The following is a 10,664-nucleotide window of genomic DNA, read 5'->3' on the forward strand; positions in this document are numbered from 1 at the left end:
TTTTTTGAGGAATTTTGGAGCATGGGATGGAATTACCATCAGCCTCATTCAAATTCATTTACCCATTTATAATCACTTTGAACCCCCATGGCATTTGATCAGCTTCTTATATTTTATTGCTTTTGAGGAAATGAGGCAATAAATGATCCAGCCTATCCAGACTAATGGGAACGATTAAAATGACAGTTCTGGGACATGTACTCTTGCTTCTCTGATCCAGAGCTGACCTTTACAGCTATCTGACATTTAAGTGCTTCATTTTTGCCAAGTGCTTCACCATTGTGATTTTCCAAACAGGAGTCAGACTGGGTTTATTAGTCCCATTATGGCCCTAGCAAGTGGGAGGACAGTGTGAAGGAACATTCGCCCCTCCTCTGGCTTTGCAGGGCTTCTTCTAGAATCTCTCCAGGTGTAGGTGGTTAATTGGATGTATCTTCACTGTTACTCCAGGACAAAAGTTGCTGGTGCAGTCCTACTGCCTTCCAGCATGCTGTGCCTCTGCTCTGATCTGGAGCCTAGGGAACCATCTTGGGGATGATTGCTAGGGCATTATTGGACTATGTTACAGCCCCATCCCCAGTGTGTTCACTGGCCATTTTCTGCTTTCCATTAGAAGGTCAGATCTGTCTGAGCAGGATATGCCTAATGGCTGGCCCTTCTCAGCACTGTGGACAGGGCCTGGCACACAGCAAGTGCTCAATGAGTTTTTTAGTGTAGAAGAATAAGCCAATGAGTGAATGAATGAATAAATGAATGAATGAATGAATGAATAGAAGCACACATAAAACATCCCTCATTTTCCACTGAGATCCAGTGGGACCCTGTCACTCAGCATCATGCTAAGTTTGAGTATGACCACAGTCTTCAGCAGCTCTTCATAGCTCTCAAAATTTCCCAGAATTATTTGTTTAATCTCCAGTGCCTTGAGTGTCAGCTATAACTAAAAATAATGAGAGACCAAAGATCTGCTCTTGAGTGACTAGCATAATTCACTGATGCTTTGGCTTACACGTTTCTTCAGGTCTTGGTTCTGGCTGGGCCCTCACAGTGACATGTCCTCCGTTTCTTTGGTTCCCTGTAGAACTTTACTTCTTCACAGATGCTAGGAATCTGTTTTGGGTGAGGTGTTCTGTCAGTCTGTGCTTCTCAGGGCTCAGGTGACTTCTGAGAGAAAAATAAGTGGAGGATTATGATGGTGTGGTTAAGTCCTATGAAAACACTACAGGTCTCAGGCTGGAAGAACTAGCTGTAGTCAAGTTCCAGCTAAAGACTTCTCTTTACTCCCCTCTCCTCCACACACCACACCTTGCCTGTGACTCACTCTCACCTCCTGTCATCTTTTTTTTCCATGTTTTTATGTGCCTTACCCACCCAGAAATTATTCAGGTCACCTTAAGATCTTCAAAGCATGTCATATCTGAGATGTGTGATACATACCAATTGAATAAATTATGGAATGAATGAACAAAGGAACCATGGGACATCTTTCTTTGAAGCTCTGTGCCTCTGCATGCCTTAGCCATCTCAGTTTTTGCTCATTTAATGATCTTTTCTTGAGCAAACATTGCATTTAATGATACTGTCATTGACAGATGAGCTGATATAAGCCTAGGGTTTCCCTGGGTGACCAAGAATTTAATTGTGTGTCTTGGTTTTAGTAACTCTTTGAATGACAACTTCAGTTAAAATTCAGGTGAGCCCAGCTTGGTGAGATGGGTGAGAGCTATCACATCCTCTGTCATGATTGCCAGCACAGTGCAGCCCTTCTTAAATCCTTCCTCAGTGGCTGCCTTGGTGATGGTAAAGCTCAGGAGATGGATGCTGGATGCTTCCTTGTGAGATACCGCCAGAATAGCCATTACAGCTTGGAATCCAGGTCTTGAAGTCAGTGAAGGCACCATCATGGATTTCTTCTTCCCTGTGCAGCTCATCTAGGGTCTCCTAGAGCCTCTTCCATCAGTTGCAAACACTGGAGCTGTAGGCTACCTGGACTTTTTCTCCCTAGGATGGTTTATCAGCTCCTGCCATGCTGTGATTACAGTCTCTGCCACCCTGGGAGAGTAACTATCAGGGCTAGGGAATCCGACAGTGAAGACAGCAGCTCAGACAGGACTTTGGGTATGCAGGGAAATAAAAGGTCCACCATTCTTCATCCCGCTGTCCCTCCCTCCCAGCCCAGACCATTCTATCCCACAATAACCAAGGTCTGCAACAGCTGAAGAAATCTTGGTGTACCCTCAATTTTATTTTATGGAAGACAATTTCCTAAAATACCAGGTTTCACCGTAAGTTGAATTCCATCTATAACCTACTGTTATAGAAATCGGACAGCACTGCTCTTTCTTCCTTTCAGTATTTTGCACTGGTGTGGTAACTAGGACTTAGGATATTGGCACATATTCCAGGAAGGGGCTGATTTATGATCCTGAGAAAGTCATTTAAGTTCTGTGAATTTCAGTCTCTGTTGCTGTAAATTGGAGATATTGGATATGGTGATTTCTGACATGCTTTATAGTTTGAATAAATATTCATTAAATATATATTCTCTATGGACAAAGTGCAAGCTCCAGAAATGCAGACATCAAAAGAGCAGGTTTCTTTCTATTCTCAAGCGGCTCAGCCATGTATAGAGACAGTCTATCAGCTGGGTTTTCTTTTTGGAAACTCCAGCTGGTATTCCCTGATAACGCAGTAGTAGAAAGGAATGGTAATAATTCCACTGAGTTGAAAACTTGGAAGTGAAATGTGTTTTATATAAGCACCCTTGCATTTAATCATCATGTTGAATTATAAAGTCCTGTTTATCCCCATCTTCTTATAAGGTAAAAGGGATTGAGTAACTTTCCCAAAGTTTACCAGGAAGTTACAGATACAAAACCAGAAATCAGACAAAAATCCTTGTTGACAGTTGACTATAAGACATGACCTGTGAAAGGAGAGACTATTGTCTATTGGTAATTGATAAACGAATCAGAAGTTGATTGTACTTAGTGATGATTAAGTTACACAAATGCCCATGAAGTACCAACTAAATAGCTGAGCCGGCAGTTCTGACTAAGCTAGCGTAAGTGACGCTGGGGAAACTCCATGCTGCCAAACATTGCTGACTCCCAGAATCTCTGCTTGGACTCAGGTCATTTGAGATCCAGGCCACTTTCCCAAAGGAGTCCCTGCTCTCTGTCCTGATCTATGACCATGACATGATCGGGACAGATGACCTCATCGGGGAGACTAAGATCGACCTGGAGAACCGCTTCTACAGCAAACATCGAGCCATCTGTGGCTTGCAGAACCAGTATGAAATGTAAGTTCTTTGTCCTGTTGATGTCCTGAGGCCACAGCCTTGCGGGATCTGGACTCTGCATGTGATTATCCACCTAGGAAGGCAGACCAGCCTTGGCTTTAATATTGGGAATGTTTTTCATATCATCAGGGCTGGTTTGGGGAGACCATGCCCTTGAGGGCCAATGAGGCTGAGGAAGCAGCTCTGATTTAAAACCCAGGACAGGTTCTTCAAGAGTGAAGACCCAGATTGTGATGTGTTTGTTTGCTCAGCTGTGCCTGGTGGTCAGGATTCCCTGGGAATGATGCCATGTGAAGAATGATTAATACGACACAAATGTCGCTATCTCAGCATTCTATAACTAAGACCCATGTGTGCTTAGGATTTGTTGTCTTAAGAGCTTTGCATGAAGTAGCTTATTCAATTCTCCCAGAATTCACTGGGGTATTTATTATCCTCACTTTATAAAGCATTTATTCCTAGAGAGACCTGTGGGTGACTCTGGCCTGGGTGACCTTTCCAGGATCCTCTCATTGCTGGTACAGTACAGGAAATGGCTGTGTAGCTCTATTTTATAGTTCCCTGTTTGCATTTATTTAAATACAGAAGCAAGTAAATTCTTATGAACTCCATGTCTCAATGAGTAGAGGACCTAATCCCATCTTAGTAGCTCTTAAGAAGCACTTCTGGGGCTGAAGAGATCGCTTCTGGGTTAAGAGCAACCCCTCCTCTTGAAGATGACCCAAATTTGGTTCCCAGAACCCACATCAGGCAACTCACAGTCACCTTTAACACTAGCTCCAGGGAATCAGAGAACCTCTTCTGGCTTTCATGAGCACCAGCAATCACATGCACACACATACACACACATACACATGCACCACATACAGACACACATATATGCATAATTTAAAATAAAATAAATATTTTTAAAAAGGATAACTATAAGTTAATTCTTAATCAAATAGCTATTTCTTTTTTAACATTTTATTTATTTCATGTGTATGTGTGTATTACCTGCATGTAGGTAAGTGCACCTGTGTCATGCAACAATTCTTAATCAAATAGCTATTTCTTTTTTTAACATTTTATTTATTTCATGTGTATGTGTATATTACCTGCATGTAGGTAAGTGCACCTGTGTCATGCATGCAATGCCCACGGACGACAGAAGAGGCTGTTGGATCCCTTGGAGTTACAGACAGTTGTTAGCCACCATGTTGGTGCTGGGAATCTAATGTGGATCCTCTGCAAGAATAGCCAGTGTTCTTAACCATTGAGCCATCTCTCCAGCTCCCAAATAGCTATTTCTTAAGGGAAAAAGAATTAGAGGGACTTAGAAACTTCTACCAGGAAAATCACTGATTTGAGGAACATGTCAAGAGCTCTTGCCTGAGATTGAGTCTATAAGACACTTTTGTGGAAAAGGAGAAGGAAGGAAACGAACAGAGAACCTGAAATGATAAGCTAAGATTCCTTCTTATAGTAGCAGCCAAATGGCTATTCTGCTTAGAAGTAATAAAAACCAACTAATAGCTAAGCTGCCAGGAAAACAGACTGGTGGCTGCCAGAGATTCTGGGAAGAAGAAACAAAGAGTAACTGTACTTGGTTACAGGGTCTTCTTTGAGGATGATGGAGACCCTTTGTAGTCAGACAGAAGTAGTGATTGTGCGTTATGGTGACTATATCATACCACTGAATCTATCAACTTCAAATTTACTAATTTTGTTATATGACTTTCACTTCTTTTTTTAAAAGAAGAGTATATCATTTTATTTTTTAAATAAGATTTTTTTGCAAGCAATTTTTGTATCAAGCTATTTATAAGCCCTGGCTTACAAGCAAGCTGTATACATGCAAAGGCACTGGACCAAAAAAAAAAAAAAAAACCAAACAAACACATGATCCCAAGTGTATAAAAGAGAGAGTAAGTGTGAAGGAAACTGCACAAGTCAGACCCGAGTTGACATTTTAATGTGGCTCCCGAAGGGTGTTCTCCCAGGGGCAACCAGGCCTCTCTCCATCTGTCCTTTCTCTACTTCTCAGAGAAGGATACAATGCCTGGAGGGACACATCCAAACCCACGGAAATCCTCACCAAGCTCTGCAAAGACAACAAGCTGGATGGACCATACCTTCGCCCTGGGAAAATACAGATTGGAAACAAGGTCTTTTCTGGAAAAACAGTCTTCACTGAAGAGGACACTGGTAACTCCCACACAGTGTTCTGCCGGTGTTTGCCCTTCTTTAGAAAGGCCTGGTTCCAGTGGTATCACTGGTATTCCCAGTAAGAGATAGTGGGTCCTTTAATTACAAAAGTGATGCATGCTACCAAGACAAAATACAGAAAATCAAGTAAGCTAACGTCAAGCACTCACTATCACAAAGTTCAGATGATTATGCTGTGTGTTGGTCTATTTCCTTTCAGTCTTTATTTATGTACTAACTTTTTGAAGCATTGTAAATGTACCATATATAATCTTTCCATTTCTCATAGGTTATGAAGCTTTCCCTTTACTTTTTAAAAAAAAATTTTCTTTATTATTATTTTTTTATGTGTATGAGTGTTATGCCTGCATGTAAGTAAGTGCACCCATGTCGTGCAATGACCATAGAGGACAGAAGAGGCTGTCGGATCCCCTGGAACTGGAGTTACTGACAGTTGTTAGCTGCCATGTGGGTGCTGGGAGTCGAACCCTGGTCTTCTGCAAGAACAATCAGTGTTCTTAACCGCTGAGCCATCTCTCCAGCCCTCCCTTTACTTTTTGAAATGATCACAGATAGTACTCTATTTTATAGCTGTGCCACTTGATTATATTCTATGCACCTTTTGTGGTGAAAATTAATGCTACAATGAACTTCTTTATCTATATTTCATATATTTTTGCTATTTCTATAGCAGTATAGATAAAAAAGTAGCATTATCTTAGAAGGAAAGCAATAGCTTCAAATGAATGTTATATAATGTGAATCATTGGGCACAACCCAGTGATTGGTATATGGGTTGTACCAATAACTATCCTGTTTTAGCACCAAAAGATAGATTTTTCTATGCAAGCATCATAAGATGTACCCTAAAGATCCCAAAGAAGCTTCCATAAGTTTGGGTTGAGAAAAAAAAAAAAAGACACCTTGCTTTAATGACACAGAACCGTTCTGGTATGAGCAGTTAATGCTTCCCTATAAAGGGCCAATACTTTTGATGCAAAGTCTAATTAAGGACATGGTAGAGGATGTTTGGACATTGTTGACTCCTGCCAGTTTAATGCCAAGATTTGTTTTTACTTCTTTATTTTGGACCCAAGAACATAGGAAGGTTCTTGCATATAGAGTTCTTGATATTTAGACAGATATTAGTGACATGGATGCATTTCTGTTAAGAAAATTTCTTTTTTAAATCTTAAACCAATTTAATTATTTTGTCAAAATGATTATATAATTAATATTTTTTGCCCACTATGAAATCTGAAAGTATGTTCCCAAGGTCAGTTCTTGATTGATCCAGGCTTGTGACCACAATTTTGCTCGTTGATAACTTGTTTAACTGATTGTAACTATTTCTGTCAGGAGATTGCTTCTGTTGTTCCTTTTTATAAAGCTAAATTCAATTTTCTTATATCAAAATTTTGCCATTATAAACTTTGTCAAGAAGATTTTAATCTTTCAAAAATTTTTTCTTGCTTTATAAGTATTATTTTACCAATAGTTTCATTGTTGTTTTGGTTTTTTAAGCCATGAATCATCTCCTTTAGTGTAATGGAAAGAGGGATCTTTCCTGTGGGTTGGTGTTTATAGTAGGGAGATCTCAGCCACTGAGATAATAAAGGCAATCCATAAACACATATTGTAACTATGCCACCACCTTATTTAGGGCCACCCTGATTCCTAGGTCATCACACAGTGGTGTTAGTGAACAGTTTAATATCTCCACAAACAAACCCTCTCTAGTGTGTAGATGCCATCATTTGATTTGTGGCTCTGTAGGAACCTGATTAAGAGGGTGTGTGGAGTCCACACTCCAGGGTGTAACTGCTGGCTCAGTCTTCCTGTCAATCAACCCATCTCATGTCTCAGTCTCAGTATCCAGCCTCCAGCTCTCTCCTACCATGCCACCTCCAACTCTTTCCATTTTCTATTTTCTTTTGCTCCTCTTGTTTCTTAATATCTTTAATGGTGACTCTAAGAGAAGTACTTAAGATGGCTACAGCCTTCACTGTCTCCTTGGAGGAGTACCATCTAATAATCTTCTTTCCTTGTATTTTTATTTCCCACAGAGGAGGCAGTGGAGTCTTATGAACACCTGGCCCTCAAAGTTTTACACTCTTGGGAGGATATCCCTAAGGTTGGGTGTAGGCTGGTTCCTGAGCACATAGAAACCCGACCACTGTACCACAAGGATAAGCCTGGAATGGAGCAGGTAGTGTTACCAGAGTTCTTAGGATAAGAGCCTGAATCCTGCCAAGCCAAACTAGCTAGGCTTGGCCACTTGTTCTCAGTCGGTCAGTTGAACAGACATCATAAGTAGCCTTGAAAAATTAAAGGAGATTTATTCAATGTGGCCATACTGAGAAGAGGAACACAGTTCTCCAGTGAACCTCTCGAGTCTCTCTTCTGGGTCCTGACATGAGCTTTAAAAGGTTTAAATACAGTGCAAGAGGTATGCATATATAACAAATCAATCCTGGTCAAGGGTGCTCCTACCCATCAGTTCAGGTCTCTCCTTCAAGGTGGTCTGACAAGGTGTCAGACTACATGAAATCTCTTTCTCAGCATCAAGCTACCCCTCTGGTTAGTATTAGACTTCATCCTTTCCCTTCTCCCAAAATGAAATTCCTGGGGGAATTCCAATTTCTTGGGAACCATTTTATCAATACTGTTAGAGCTAGAAGAAGGAGCACAGGTGTTTCTTTAGAATATCTTTAGGCTTATCAAGATGGATGCAGTAGTGGGCAAGACAGATTTAGCCTAATTTGGAATGTCTGTCCCCAAGGAAAGTGGCTATATCTCTAAAACCTAATCTTGTGTGCCTTATAGTAATGATATTTACCCAAAGACAGCTTTGGCCTTCTCACCAAGAAACATGCAGTGCTAGCTAGAAATTGTTTTGGTGGTTAGAAGTTGATGGGATGCTACTGGTACCTAGTGGGTAGTAGGTAGATGCTGCTAAATTAAACATGCAAGCACAGGAGACTCCATCCTAAACAAAGAGCTGCTCACCCCAAATATCAATAATGCCAGCACTGAGAAACTCTGCTCTGGAGCCAGTGTTAGATATTTAATTTTTTAATTTTTAAAATTTGAATTAACAACATCTTTTGGAAGAGCCTTGACATTTGAGAAACTTCAAAACCTATCTGATATGCAACAATTCATGAGATAATGTTTATCAATGGCATAGTACTGTGTCTACCTCATAGTGGGGGCTCTTAACTTATTCATCCATGAATTCCTAACAAAAATGTAAGTTCTACCAGGGAAGGTGGTACATGCCTGCAATCCCAGCATTTAGGATGTGGAAGTAGCTCTATCATGAGTTCAAGACCAGCTTCAACTATATAATGTGTTCAAACCAGCATAGGCTACGTGAGACTCTAGCTCTACCAAAAAAAAAGGAAAGAAGTAAAAGAAAGGGAGGGAGGGAGGGAGGAAGGGAAAGGAAAGGAAAGGAAAGGAAAGGAAAGGAAAGGAAGGAAAGATTCTATCTTTATTAACAAATATGCCACATGTCTGTAAAGGTAGCAAGCCATACTTAATACCCACTTCTATTAAAAGGATGGTTTAAAATGATGATCAATTGACCATGCTCTTACTCCCTCTCAAAGCTAAAGGAGGCTTTCTTTTCTCAACAAGGGCCGCCTACAGATGTGGGTGGACATGTTTCCCAAGGATATGCCTCAGCCTGGACCTCCTGTTGACATTTCACCAAGGAAACCCAAAGGGTAAGTCTGCCCCTCTTGAGGGAAAGAGACCACAGTAGCAGAATAAAAGACTATAACATTTGAGATGCACTATGATAGGCTAGCTAATACCAGACCTCCCTTTCCACCTGACTGGTGAGAGCAGTGGATGGGTTGTGGTGATGGAAGTTGTTGAAGTGGTGGCTTCTGAGTTTTGAGTTCCTCTTCTGAAGAGTTCTGGTCCATGGGAAGAGGAGCTTCTTCGAGATACTCAGGCCTTGATGAGTCTGAGATCTCCAGTTGGGCTACTTGGTTCTAACAGAACAAGGCCTTGGGTGGTCTGTTAGAAAGATGAACTTGAAAGATGTGACCAAGCTTACAGACCAAGAGTAATGCACTTTGACTCCATTTTCAAGGTCATTTACTTAATGCTGTCTTCCTTCGTCGCAGGTATGAGTTGAGGGTAACTATCTGGAACACTGAAGATGTCATTTTAGAAGATGAGAATATCTTCACAGGTCAAAAGTCAAGTGATATTTATGTCAAAGGGTAAGGCTACCCACAAATTATATCCTTTTGATATCCCTTCCTTAATCTCTAACCAATACCTCACGGAAGCTGCTATTCATATTCCATGGAAGGAAGCTGCTTTGTTTTGTTACATAAGGCCAGTTTTTGTGTCAATTATTTGTCTTATCTGTTTATTTTGCTAAGAATTGTTTTATAAAAATATTTTCAGTGCCAGGCATGGTGGCACAATGCCTTTAATCCCAGCACTTGGGAGGCAGAGGCAGGCAGATCTCTGTGAGTTCAAGGCTAGCCTGGTCTACATAGTGAGTTCCAGGATAGCTGGGGCTACAGGGAGACCCTCTCTCAAAAAAACAAAAAAATATATTTTCAGTGAATAGATCTTATATAAACATCTTTCAATTCAATGTTTGATAACTTTTATGAGAATTTCATACATAAGTATGGTCTTTCTTTGTTTCCATTCTCCAAGTCCCCCATCAACTCCTCCCATGTCCCCCAACTCCCTCTCCATTTCTTGTCCTCGTCTTTGATTATTATTGTTGCGTATATATTTATATTATATATAATGCACCGAGTCCATTTAGTGGTGCTTGTGTGTACCTCTGCTTAGGACTGCCCACTTAGGATTACATAACTCTCTGGGAGCTAGTCCCTGGAGAATTCTCCCTCCCTCAGCATCCATTGACTGCCTGGAGTTCTTCATCTTGAAGAAGATAACTAAGTTTTTAAGTGACATTCAAAATATATCTACCTTTAAACTGAAAAGGGTGAGCACTATGGTTCTATTGATGGAAGATAAATCTGTTCAGCAGGTTTTGAGGCTAATGCAAAAGTTAAAATCCAGGCTTTTCCAGTTGTTGGTGCTACTGATAAAAAGAGAGACAGCCAAGACCTGGGGAACACAACATTTGTTCTCTCTCTCTCTCTCTCTCTCTCTCTCTCTCTCTCTCTCT

General features: G+C 40.7%; 1 protein-coding gene across 1 annotated transcript in view; it reads left to right on the top strand.

Moving 5' to 3' along the window:
- Fer1l6 (fer-1 like family member 6) overlaps positions 1-10,664 on the top strand; it is a 152,796-nt gene that overhangs the window by 124,112 nt on the left and 18,020 nt on the right. The window contains exons 33-37 of the mRNA XM_017801201.2: positions 3,134-3,304; positions 5,331-5,491; positions 7,558-7,700; positions 9,134-9,222; positions 9,631-9,729. Of these exons, the coding sequence (XP_017656690.1) occupies positions 3,134-3,304; positions 5,331-5,491; positions 7,558-7,700; positions 9,134-9,222; positions 9,631-9,729 (663 nt within the window). The remainder of the gene's footprint in view (positions 1-3,133; positions 3,305-5,330; positions 5,492-7,557; positions 7,701-9,133; positions 9,223-9,630; positions 9,730-10,664) is intronic.

The sequence above is a fragment of the Nannospalax galili genome, unplaced genomic scaffold (assembly GCF_000622305.1).
Source record: "Nannospalax galili isolate Female #2095 unplaced genomic scaffold, S.galili_v1.0 scaffold380, whole genome shotgun sequence".
In the NCBI taxonomy this organism is placed as follows: domain Eukaryota; kingdom Metazoa; phylum Chordata; class Mammalia; order Rodentia; family Spalacidae; genus Nannospalax; species Nannospalax galili.